This window comes from Vulpes lagopus, chromosome 5, assembly GCF_018345385.1.
Source record: "Vulpes lagopus strain Blue_001 chromosome 5, ASM1834538v1, whole genome shotgun sequence".
Lineage (NCBI taxonomy): Eukaryota > Metazoa > Chordata > Mammalia > Carnivora > Canidae > Vulpes > Vulpes lagopus.
In genome coordinates this window covers 47,065,071-47,078,886 of record NC_054828.1, presented here as the reverse complement: position 1 = coordinate 47,078,886, position 13,816 = coordinate 47,065,071, and the positions used below count along the sequence as shown (strand labels likewise).

The 13,816-nt window shown below is 35.4% G+C and overlaps 1 protein-coding gene across 1 annotated transcript in view; it reads left to right on the top strand.

Moving 5' to 3' along the window:
* LOC121490978 (WD repeat containing planar cell polarity effector) overlaps positions 1-13,816 on the top strand; it is a 443,477-nt gene that overhangs the window by 286,336 nt on the left and 143,325 nt on the right. Inside the window, exon 13 of the mRNA XM_041755267.1 lies at positions 7,619-7,721. Within this exon, the coding sequence (XP_041611201.1) occupies positions 7,619-7,721 (103 nt within the window). The remainder of the gene's footprint in view (positions 1-7,618; positions 7,722-13,816) is intronic.

Below are 13,816 nucleotides of genomic sequence, written 5' to 3'. Positions count from 1 at the left end.
GGTGTTGAGTTGTATAAGATCTTTATATATTTGAATACTAACCTATTATCAGATATATGATTTGCAAATATCTTCTCCCATTCAGTAGGTTGTCTTTTAGTTTTGTTGATTGTTTCCTTTGCTGTGCAGAAGTTTTTCATTTTGTTGTAGTCCCTATGGTTTATATTTGCTTTTGTTTTCCTTGCCTCAGGAGATATACTTAGAAAACTGTTGCTACAGCTACCAGAGAAATTACTGCCTGTTGTCTCTTCTAGGATTTTTATGGTTTCTAGTCTCACATTCAGGTCTTTAATACATTTTGAATTTATTTTTATATATAATATGAGAAAGTGGTCCAGTTTCTTTCTGTTTCAGGTTGCTGTCTAGTTTTCCCAATACTATTTGTTAAAGAGACTGTCTTTTCCCAATTGCATATTCTTGCGTCCTTTGTTGAAGATTAACTGATCCTATAAACATGGGTTTATTTCTGGGTGCTCCATTCTGTTCCATGGATCTATGTTGTTGTACCAGTACCATGATGTTTTGATTCTTACAGACAGTTTTGATGAAATCTGGAATTGTGATACCTCCAGTTTTGTTCTTCTTTTTCAAGATTGCTTTGGCTATTCAGAGTCTTTTGTGGTTCCATACTTATTTTAGGATTACTTGTTCTAGTTCTGTGAAGGATGCTGTTGGTATTTTGAAAAGTATTGCAATAAATCTGTAGATGGCTTTGTGGAGGGGTAATATAGACATTTTAACAATACTGATTCTTCTACTCCATGAGCATAAAATACCTTCCCATTTGTTTGTGTCATCTTCAGTTTCTTTCATTAATGTTTTAGAATACAGGTCATTTACCTCTTTGGTTAAATCTATTCCTAGGTATTCAGCTTTGGGCTGCAGTTGCAAATGGAGTATTTTTCTTAATTTCTCCTTCTGCTACTACATTATTAGTATAGAGAAATGCATCATTTCTATGTATATTGGTTTTGTACCCTGTGACTTTGCAGATTCATTTATTATTTCTAGTAGTTTATTTTGTAGAGTATTTAGGGTTTTCTGTATATAATATCATGTCATCTGCGAATTGTCCAAGTTTTACTTCTTCCTTACCAATTTAGATACCTTTTATTCCTTTTTCTTGTCTGGTTGCTGTGGTTAGGACTTCCAGTACTATGCTGAACAAAAGTAGAGGTACTGGACATCCTTGTCTAATTCCTGATCTTAACAGAAAAGCTCTCAGTTTTTCACCATTGAATATGATGTTAACTATGGGTTTTTTATATATGGCCTTATTATGTTGAGGTATGTTCACCCTAAACCTACTCTGTTGAGGTTTTTATCATGAATGGATGTTATACTTTGTCAAATGCTCTTTCTGTATCTAATAATCATGTGGTTTTTATCCTTTCTTTTGGTGTGTCGTATCACATTGATTGATTTGCAAATATTGAACCAATGTTGCATCCCAAAAATGAATTCCACTTGACCAAGGTGAATGACTTTTTTAATGTATTGTTAGATTTGGTTTGGTGACATTTTGTTAAGTATTTTTCCATCTGTGTTCACCAGAGATATTGGCCTGCAATTCCCTTTTTTGTAGTGTCTTTATCGGACTTTGGTAACAGGGTAGTGGGAGTCTCATAAGTGAATCTAGAAGCTTTCCTTCCTCTTCTCTTTTTGGAATAGTTTGAGAGAATATATAAAACTCTTCTTAAAATGTTTGGTAGAATTCACCTGTGAAGCTGTCTGGTCCTGGATTTTTTGTTTGCAGAGTTTTTTGATTACGGATTCTATTTTCATTGCTGGTAATTGGTCTGTTCAACTTTTCTGTTTGTTCCTGAGTGAGTTTGGGAAGATTATGTGTTTTTAGGAACTTACCTATTTCTTCTAGATTGCCCAATTTGTTGGCATATAATTTTTCATAATGTTTTCTTATAATTCTGTTTCTTTGGTATTGGTTGTTATTTCTCCTCTTTCACTTATGGTTTTATTTATTTGAGCCCCCCCCCACCTCTCTTTTTTAATGAGTCTAGGTAAAAGTTATCAATTTTGTTGATCTTTTCAAAGAACCAGGTCCTGATTTCATTGACCTGGTTATCCTTTTCTTCTTCTTCTTTCTTCTTTCTTTTTTCTTCTTTCTTCTTTCTTCTTTTTTGTTTCTATTTCATTTATTTCTGCTCGAATCTTTATTATTTTCTTCCTTCAGCTGGTTTGGAATTTTGTTTGTTCTTCTTTTTCTAGTTGTATTAGATGTAAGGTTAGGTTATTTATTTAAGATTTTCTTGCATCTTGAGTGAGGTCTGTATTGCTATAAACTGCCCTCTTAGAATAGCTTTTGCTTCATCTCAAAGACTTTAGACCATTGTGTTTTCATTTTCATTTGTCTCCATGTAACTTTTTATTTCCTCTTTGATATTCTGATTGACCTATTCATTGGTTGATAGCATGTTATTTAACCTCCATGTATTTGTGTTCTCTACAGATTATTTCTTGTGTTTGATTTCTGGTGTGCTAACACTGTGGTCAGAAAAAATGCATAGTATAACTTTAATCTTTTTGAATTTGTTGAAACTTGTTTCGGGGCCTCACTTGTGATCCATTCTGGATGATAATCCATGTGCATTTGAAACAAGTGTGTTTTCTGCTATTCTAGGATGAAATGTTCTGAGTAGATCTGGTCTAGATCCATCTGGTTAGATCCATTTGATCCAGTGTATCATTTAAAGCCACTGTTTCTTTGATTTTCTGTGTGGATGATTTATCCATTGATGTAAGTTGGGTGCTAAAGTGCCCTACCATTATTGTATCACTATTGACTATTTCCTTTATGTTTGTTATTAGCTGCTTTATGTATTTGGGTGCTGCCATGTTAGATGTGTAAATATTTACAATTATTATACCTTCTTTTTTGGATTGTTTCCTTTATCGTTATATAGTGTCTTTTTTCCTTTATTAGTCTTTGATTTAAAGCCTATTTTTTCCAGCATACGTTTTCCTACCATGCCTTTCTTTTCACATCCTTTTGTAGAAGTGCTTTTCCATCTTTACTGTACTTTCAGTCTGCATGTGTCTTTAGGTCTAAAATGGGTCCCTTTTGGGCAGCATATAAATGGGCCTTATTTTTCTTTTCCATTCCTTCACCCTGTCTTTTGTTTATTTTTTTTCACACTGTCTTTTGATTGGAGTATTCTGTCCATTTACATTCAAAGTGACTATTGACAGGTATGTACTTATTGCCTTTGTATTACTTGTTTTATGGTTGTCTTTGTAGTTCTCTCTTCCTTTGTTCTCTTGCTCTGTTCTCTCATGATTTGCTGCCTTTCTTTGTGATATACTTGGATTCATTTCTCTTTATTTTTTGTATATTACCAATTTTTTATTTGTGGTGACCATTAGGTTTATATATAACATCTTCTGTATATTATCAGTCTATGTTTAGGTGATGGTCACTTAAATTTGAAGCCATTCTTTTAGCACTAAATTTTTACTCCTTTCCCAGCCCTGTTTTATGTATATGGTGGCCTACTTTATATCCTTTTATTCTGTGAGCCCCCTGAGTGATTTTTACAGGTATATTTAATTTTAGTGCCTTTTTGCTTCTTTTCTTTCTCTTGCCTGTCATCTTCCCTTTCTGCTCAGAGTCCCCTTTAACATTTCTTATAGGGCTGGTTTAGTGGTGATGAATTCCTTTAACTTTTGTTTGGGAAATGCTCTCTCTCTTTCTATTATAAGTGATTTCTATGCTGGATAGAGTATTCTTGGCTGCAGGTTTTTTCTTTCAGTCCTTTGAATATATCATGCCGCTCTTTTCTAGCCTACAAATTTCTGCTGCAGAATCTGCTGATAGTCTTATAGGATTTCCCTTGTATGTAACTGTTTTCTTTTCTCTTGCTGCTTTTAAAATTCCCCTTTTGCTGGTTTTTTGCCATTTTAATTACTATGTCTTGGTGTAGACTTCTTTGGGTTAATTTTTGGGCCATCTCTGTACCTCCTAGATCTGCATTTCTGTTTCCTTCCACAGATTTGGGGAGTTTCCAGCTATGATTTCTTGAAATAGAATTTCAACCCCTTTTCTCTCTCTTCTCCTCTGGGGTCCCTATAATGTAAATGTTATGTTTGATGGTATTGCTGAATTCCCTTAATCTGTTTTCATTTTTATTTTTTTTCTCTGTCCGGTTAGCTTGATTGTTTTCCATTACTCTCTCCTGCAAGTCCCTGATCTGTTCTTCCACTTCCTCTAGTCTGCTATTTATTGCATCTAGTGTATTTTTTGTCATCTCTGATTAGCTCTTTTTTATGTTTTCTGTCCCTTTCTTGAGGGTATCACTGAGTTCCTCTACTTTTTCCTCAAGTCTAGTATCTTTATAGCCATTACTTAAAATTCTCTATCAGGTATATTACTTATCTCCATTTCATTTAGCTGTCTAGCTGTGATTTTGTCTTGTTCTTTCATTTGGGACATAGTCCTCTGTCTCCTCATTTTGTATAACTCTGTGTCCTTTTTTATTTTAGGGAAGTCTGCCATATCTCTTGCTCTTAAAAGTAGTGGCCTTAGGGAAGCCTGGGTGGCTCATTTGGTTAAGCATCTACTCTTGGTTTCAGCTCAGGTTGTGATCTCAGGGTTGTGAGATTGAGCGGGGCTTTGTGCTCAGCAGGGAGTCTGTTTGGGAATCTCTTTCTCCCTCTCTTTCTGCCCCTCTGCACCCTATGTGCTCTCTTTCAAATAAATAAATAAATCTTAAAAGAAAAAAGAAAAGTAGTGGCCTATGAAGAAGAGTGCCTTGCAGTGCAATGTTCCAAGTTCACAGAACTCAGCGCTTCAGGGATGTCTCCTATATGGGTTGCATGTGCAGTTCTGTATGGCTGAGCTGCATTTGCCTTTAGCTTTGTCATCTACAGTGGCTCTCTTTGCCTTTTGTGTGCAGAATTTGGTCACTATTTTGAAAATGGGCCATTCTGGGGCGATGGTGGGCATAAGTTGAGTCAGACCAGGCATTTACCAGAGATGCAGTAGCACAAAACTGCAAAGTTGGCCCCTGTGTTGGCCCTTGAGCTTTTGCTGGTGGGTGGGGCCTATAGCTAGAGTTGATGTCTCCCTTCAGCCCACTGCTGGTGCCACAGGTGGGCTGGAGTAGGGGGTTATCTTACCTTCTACCTTGGGTAGGAGTCACTTTGGAGTGGTGCTCACCCTTGTCAGGGCTCCTTGCACACTGCCAGTCTTGTGGCACCGCTTTGGATGAGCTCCTGCCACGGACATACTAGAGGGAGAAAGTCTACAGTAGAATGTAGGGGTGGGGCATGTGGTGCCAGCATGGTCTTCACTAGTCTGCTGAGGGAGAAAACCTGCAGCCACCTGGGAAAACTTGCCAAGACTGGTGGGGTTAGGGATGCAGATTGGCAGAAGTGCAACAGGGCAGGGTGCACTGTTAGTAAGCTAAGTGAAACATGTTGGTGCTGTGCTGGTTCCTGCAGGTATCCATGTATTTAGGCTGGAGGGCAAGGGAGTGAAATGTTGCCCAGAAGCTATTTTGTTCTTGGAGAAGCCTCCCAAAGATCCCTGCCCCTCCAGCACATGCTCTGAGATTAGTAAATAAATCTTATTCCCCTTATTCCCCAGGCATTTTTCAAACTGCTGCTTATATGTCATAACTCAGTGGGACTGTTTATAGTAAAAAAGATTAAGGGCAGAAAGTCTGTTTCCTGTTGTCCTCCCAGCTCTTCCAGAACTGAGGCCACTGATTTTTAAAGTTCCAGGTGTTACATCCCACTGATTTTTAAGAACTTGTGAAGTTAGGCCCTTCTGGTTTTCAAAGCCAAGTGTTATGAGGATTTGTCTTCCCCATGTGTCTCCCATGCCTAGGATGCCTGGTATGCCTGATATGGGGTCTGTTGCTCTCTCCTCTCCACATCTGCAGTATCCCTCCAGGGGAGAGTTCCGTGGGTCCATTTGGCTCCTGACAGCATCTCCACCTTTCCTGCCCTCTTTGATGTGGCTTCTTCTCTGTATTTACCTGTAGAGAGTTTGATCTGTCAGCCTTTGGGTCATTTTCTGGATTATTTACACTGATGTAGGTATTACCTAGTTGAATCCATGGGATGAGTTAAGCTTATGAACCTCCTACTCTGCCATCTTCCCTGGAAGTCTCTGCAACCAATAAATATTCTGAATTTTTAAAAACAAACAATTTGAAATTATGTCTTTTTCAATTTGCATTTATTTGAATATTAACAAAGTGAATTATCTTTCATGAGTATAGGGCATTTATATTTCTTCATGGTAAACTGGCTGTATTCTTTTTCCATTTTTTAAAAAGATGTATTTATTCTAGAGAAAGAAGGATAAGGAAAGAGAATCTCAAGCAGACTCCGCACTGAGCAGGGACCTTAATGTGGGGCTCAATCTCATGATCTTGAGATGACTTGTGCTGAAATTAAGAGTCAGACACTTAAATAGCTGAGCAACCCAAGTGCCCCTTCTTTTTCCATTTTTATTACAATATCCCAGCAATCTTTTTCACACCAAAAATAGTTCAAAATCCTTTTTAGTGGCTATACCTACTTTAGTATTATTTTATACTGCTTTCTCCCACACATCCAAGACTCCTCTGTATTTAAAGATATGCCATTATCTAACAGAGCTGTGTTTTTTTATTTTTTTTTATTTTTTATTTTTTTTTAATTTATTTATTTATGATAGTTACAGAGAGAGAGAGGCAGAGACACAGGCAGAAGGAGAAGCAAGCTCCATGCACCGGGAGCCCGATGTGGGATTCGATCCCGGGTCTCCAGGATCGTGCCCTGGGCCAAAGGCAGGCACCAAACCACTGCGCCACCCAGGGATCCCAGAGCTGTGTTTTTTAAATCTTCTATACATATATGCACCAGATACCAATTATGTTACTTTTTCTCTATTTTCCCTCCTAGCATAACTTTTATTTGTCCTTCAAGATTCAGATCAAGGATCAGTTCCTTCTCTTTACCTGCACAGCAAATATTTGTGCAAGTATCTGTTATAAAACCTATCATACATTATGTAATTAACGATTGTTCACAATGGTCTGTCTCCTCATCTGGGCTCACAGCTTCTTGAGACATGGAATCACAACTGATCTCTACATTCCTGAACAGTACCTGACATGTAGTTAGCACTGATTATCTTTTGACTGTATGAGTTCAAGATCATAGTAATATTAATAATGTTAACAAAGTAGTATATGCCAGACACACAAATGTCAAATTTGTGCAGTAGTATTTCTTATAAAATGTTTATCATAATATAATATACAATTGAATTTTGAAGTCATCTCAGATATTAAAATCTCACCAAAGAACATAGCAATAGAAGTTTTTTTTCCTGACAAAACTATGTCAAACATTTAGTTTAAAAACTTGCATTTTTCCCTTAGGAATTAAAATAACTTATTTAAATAATGCTATTGCCTATAGTTATAATCCACTATTCAAGAAAATTTGCTTATATTGGTAAAGAAAACTAAGAGAATTAAAACAAAAAAAAATACTCCTCAGTCATGTCTGATTTGTAATCTGAACAGTAAGCTCTTTTGTTCAAAATCTTTGTAACTATGACCAAGATTTATTTGGATTAATCTTTTATTTTGCTTTATTTCCAAAGGACATCCATTACTTTGCACTAGATAAGGGTGAATTGGCACTAGCTGAAGTGGCAAGAAAAAGAGCTAGTGATATTGATGCGGAATCAATAACCTCTGGAGTTGGTAAGAATTAATGCTGTTTTCTTTAACTACTTTTTGTTTCAATCAATACTTACTGAGTATCATTTATATTTATGTTTGTAGGACATGGCTGGTTAATTTGAATTACTTTCTTTGTAAAGAAAGTGACTTTTAAAAAAGAATTACGGCTGGTAAATAATACAATATGCATATACAAGTGGGAATTTTGGTGATATAAAAATTAATAATCACTGATTAATCACCATTTAGCAAAAAGTTAAAAGGACACCGTTCTTTTCATAAAATTTTTGAGGAAGAGTTTATTATCATAAGTGCTCTTATTAATATTAGCCAACACAGGAACTTTTATAATTATACACATAAACATGTCATATCTCAAAAGAATTCTGTCCTATATCAAAGTATTTCACATGGAAAAAAAAAAGTATTTCACATGGGATTTTAGGTTTTATGGGTAATTTGTTCTCATTTAGAAGCTAATAGTCATTTTACAGCATAGTCTTCCAAAGAAGACCAATCAGAAACCTAAATTTAATCTACAGGTTCCTTCAAAATTTTATATTTAAAAATTATAGTTTTAAAAACTACTGTAATATCAACATTAGCTTCCATTTCCTAAACTTAAGTTTGTCTGATGTGACTAAATCTGGTATTACTGATCTCTGGACATCCCAATTCCCATTCTTTCTGGCTTTTACTATTCCTGGATTAGGCAAAGGATCTTCAGAATTGTAAAAGAATTCATTTCCCTGTGGAACTCCTAATAAACAAAGAAGATTTATACCTTGTAAGTTTACTTCAAATTATTATAACAAGTCTCCCCAATGATTGATCATCTTTGTTTTTATAATGCTGTTTGCACCAAAAAGAGCAATTGTCAGCTTCTAATGATGGGGGTTTTGCATCTTAACGCTATTTAAAGTTACTAAGGGTAAAAAGGATTGTGAAAAAATTATCACAAAATTTCCCGAAAATGAAGAAAAACTCCACTTTTCACCAGAATGCTTTCCATGTGGTGTGAATGGTTTGATTAGATTACTGTAGCCAGCTGATACTTCCTAGCCAAGGACCCTTTTTGAGCCCTACTTCATTTCTAGCAAATATCTTTCTTCATTGAAACCCCAATCCTCCTCACTTTTCAGCCTTTCTTTCAGGCTTTACCCTTTGACCTTGATTACTCTCCCTTGACAAAGATACCATCTTTGTACTTATCAAGAGGTGAACATTCAGATGAATGTTCTACTCCACTTTTATTTTGGAAACTGGGGTAACTCCCACTCAAAATTAGAAAAGGAATTAGGAAAGAATCTCTAATTTGTTCATTGTAGTTTCTGTCTAGTTATTAAAAAAAAAATTAAAGATTTTATTTCTTTGAGAGAGAGAGCATGAGAAAGTGAGAGATCACAAGCAGGGGACAAGGGTAGATGGAGAAGCAGACTCCCTGCTAAGCAGGGAGCCCAATGAAGAACTTGATCGTAAGACCCTGAAATCATGACCTGAGCTGAAGGCAGACGCTTAACAGACTGAGCCACCCAGGTGCCATGTCTGGTTCTTCCATACAGCCCACATTATTCTGGGGAAAGCTAATTTTCTCTCAAATTCCTTCAATTTAGTTCAAATCTGCTTTCTCATGCTTTTCTGAAAGCAGAAAATAATTAAGTTTTTGGCTTTCAAGAGTGTTCTTTGATGCAAGCCATCAACATAACTAAAAGCAAGAGTTGCCAAAGGAAAAGTTAAGTGATAATAATCTGAACAATTTGAAAATTTTTTAAATTTTTTATTCTGGTATAACATACACACAGAAGAGCACATAAATCATAAATGTGACTCAACAGATTTTCACAAAGTAAATACATTCTCATAACCATTACCCAGACCAAGTAACATACATTACCAGGACCACACAAGCCCTCTCATATCTACCTTAAGATACTACATCCTGGCCCAACTATCTTTACTTATAACACTATAAATTAGTTTTACCATTCTTTCAAATTTTAAATAAGTGGAATATATATTATTCTTTGGTATTTGGCTCCTTTCACTCAACTTTATGATGTACACATGGATCTGGTGGGTATGTGCTTAAAGTGGATTTGCTGGGACAAAGGATATATTCATATGTTCAACTTCAGTAGTGTGGGAAAAGAAAAAAATTTTCCTCTGTCCTTTAAGGTCTTTCCACCTGAACTAAAAAATTTATGTAAGACTGATTAATAGAGAAACTAACGATATACTATATGTTGGCTAATTATATTCAAATTTTTAAAAAGATCCAAGAAAAAAAAAAGACTGATTAATGGAAAATGAAACAAGGTTTAACCCAGGAAAACTGAATATCTCACCAAAACAGCTGAAGCCACCAGCTTAAATACCATCTCCATCTAAAGACAAAAGAAGATTTACAGGTAGAGGATTAGTTATGGAGGGTACCATAAAAAGCATAGTAAACAAGACTGAAGTTGTCATGCAGATTTAAATTCATGCCTTTTCCACTGATAACAGTTTCTAGACATTTAAGGGTAATCCCCCTCTTCCTGATACTAAGGGAGACACCCTTATAAATGGAGGTTTCCCTTATACATGGAAACTTAGGTTTCATAGATCTTCTGATATCTACAGTTTCTTTAAACATACCAGCTCAGAATAATCAATATGCCAAAGAGACATTTTTTGAATCAAATTTATATATTCTTTTTTAAAAAGCTTTTATTTAAATTCCAGCTAACATACAGTGATTTAATATTAGATTTCATTCTTTTTTAAGGCTGAGTAATATTCCATTGTATGTATGTATATATGTACACATGTATACATACATACATACATACACACCCATTCATCTTTACCCATTCATCAGTTGATGAACATTTGGGTTTCTTCCATAATTTGGCTGTTGATAATGCCATTATAAGTATCGGGGTGCATGTATCCCTTTGAAGAAGTATTTCTTCTGCTTTTTTTATTCTTCAGGCAAATGTCTAGTAGTGTGATTGCTGGTAGTTCTGTGTTCAATTTTTTGAGAAATTTCCATCCTGTTTTCTAGAGTGGCTACACCAGTTTGCATTCTCACCAACCCACCAGTGCAAGAGGGTTCCCCTTTCTCCATATCCCAAAGATGCATAGCTTAGGTGGGAAAATCTGCTCCCTGATAGTAGCTATTTCCAGTTTTCCTAAGGAGCTGTAACCATTTGTCTTCTCACCAGCAGTCCATAACAGTACAGCTTGCTCCATGCTCACTGGTGCATGATATCGTCTGTTGTGCATTTTAGCCATTGTGATGGCTAAACATTAATATTTGGCATATGTGACACACACACACATACATATATAAATATATGTTCCTAGGCTCTTTATTTCATTGGTCTCTTTGTACTTGCACAAATATCTCAGTGTTTTTTTTTAATTGAAGTATAGTTGACACACAATATTACATTAGTTTCAACTTTACAGCATGGTTATACCACAAGTTTATATCCTATTTCATGTTCACAAGTGTAGCTATCCTAGGTCACCATATGCTATTCCAGTACCACTGACTAGATTCCCTATACTGTACCTTTCACCTCATGACTTCTTCATTCTGTAACTGGAAGCCTGTATCTTCCACTTCCCCTTCATTAATTTACCCATCCCCCACCCATGTCCCCTCTGGCAGCCCTCAGTTTTTCTCTATAATTACAGGTCTGTTTCTGCTTTTGTTTGTTTTTTTAGATTCTGTGTATTTAACTATGTCTGACTCATTTCACTTAGCATAATATCCTTAGGTCCATCCATGCTGCCTCAAATAGCAAGATCTTACTCTTTTTTATGGTGGAGAGAGAGTGTGTGTGTGTGTGTGTGTGTGTGTGTGTGTGTGTGTTACATTTTCTTTATCCATTAATCTATTGATGGACTCTTGGGTTATTTCCCTATCTTGGCTATTATAAATAATGCTGCCACATATAGGGGTACATATATATTTTCAGATTAGTGTTTTCATTTTCTTTGGGTAAATACCCAGTAGTGGAATTACTGGATCATATGGTTTTTTGTTTTGTTTTGTTTTTTAATTTTCTGAGAAATATCCACATGGCTTTCCACAGTGCTCTACCAATTTACAATAGATAAAAGTACCTTTAGCTCCACATCCTCGACAACAGTTATATCTTGTCATTTTGAATAGAGCCTTTCTGACAGGTATAAAGTGGTATCTCATTGTGGCTTTGATTTTGCATATTTCTGCAAATGTTGAGCTCTGTTTCATGTACCTATTGACCATATGTTTGTCTTTTTGGGGAAAATGTCTTCAGGTAGGTACTCTTTCATTTTTTTAAACTAGATTGGTAAGTTTTTTGGTGGTGGGTTGTACACATTTTTTTGTACACATTCTTAATGTATTTTGAATATTAACTGCTTATCAGATGGATCATTGCAAATATCTAATCCCATTCAGAAGGTTGCTTTTTGTTTTGTGGATGACTTGTTTCACTTTTCTTAGAGGAAAAAGCAGTCGCTTTGAATTTTGGTGTGGTCTCAATAGTTTAGTTTTGCTTTTGTTTCCTTGCCTGAGGAGACAAGTCTAGAAGATACTGCTAAGTCTGCTGTCAAAGAAATTATTACGTTTTCTTCTAAGGTTTTATGGTTTTAGGTTTAACATTTAAGTCTTTAATCCAATTTGAACTTTTTTTTTTTGTACGGTATAAGAAAGTAGTCCAGTTTGTGTTGCATGTAGCTGTCCAGTTTTCCTAGCACCATTTGTTGAAGAGACTGTCTTTTCTCCATTGTAAATTCTGAAGATTAATTCACCTTGTAAGTGTGGGTTTATTTCTGAATTGTCTGATCTGTGTCATGGATCTATGTGTCTGTTTCTGTGTCAGTACCATACTGTTTTTGATTACTACAGCTTTATTGTGTATCTTGAAATCTGGGATTGTAATATATATCACGATTGCTTTGCCTATTCAGGATCTTTTGTTGTTCCATACCAATATTTGATTATTCTAGTTCTGTGGGGGGAAAGGCTATTGGTATAAATAAGGGATTGCAATGAAACTACAGATTACTTTGGGTATTATGGACATTTTAACAATACTGGTTTTTCCAATCCATAATCATAGAATATCTCCATTTTTCTGTGTCTTCAATTTCTTTCATCAGCGTTTTATAGTTTTCAGAATACAAGTCTTTCACCTCCTTGATTAAGTTTCTTCTTAGGTATTTTTTTAAGTGATACTGTGAATGGAATGTTTTTTTTTTTTAAATTTCTCTGCCACTTCATTATTAGTGTATAGAAACTCAACTCATTTCTGTATATTAATTTTGTGTACTGAAACTTTACTGAATTTATTTATCATTCCTAGTGGGCTTTTGAGGCAGTTTTTAGAGTTTTCTATGTATCGTATCATATCATCTGCAAATCGTGACATTTTAACTTATTCCTTATTAACATGAATGCCTCTGATTTCTTTTTCGTGTCTGATTGCTGTAGTTGTGACTTCCACAGTTCAGCGAAAGTGGTGAGAATGGACATCCTGGTCTTACTTGAGCTCTTAGAGGAAAAGCTCTCAGCATTTCACCATTAAATATGATATTAGCTGTGGATTTCTCATATATGGCTTATATTATGTGGTGTCATATTCCCTGTAAAGCCAGTTTATTGAGAGCTTTTGTCAGAGATAGATGTTGAATTTTGTCAAATGCTCTTTTTTTTTTAACATCTATTGAAATGATCTTGTGATTTTTATCCTTCATTTTATTAATGTGGTTTGGCAAATTGGATGGTTTGCAAATATTGAACCATCTTTGCCTTCCCGGAATAAAGCCCACTTACTTGTAATGAATGATCCTTTTAATGTCATTGAATGTTGTTTGCTGATATTTTGTGAAGGGTTTATGTATCTTTGTTCATGAGGGTTATTGGCCTATAGTTTTCTCTTTTTTTTTAGTGTCTTTGGCTTTGGTATTGAGGTATGCCAGTCTTGTAGAATATATGTGGAAGTTTTCCTTTCTCTTCTGTTGTTTGGAATACTTTAAGGAAAATAGATACTGTTTTTTAAAGATTTTTATTTATTTTTGTATTTCAGAGAGAGACTGAGAGAGCATAAATGGGGGGTAGGAATAGCGGGAGAGAGACA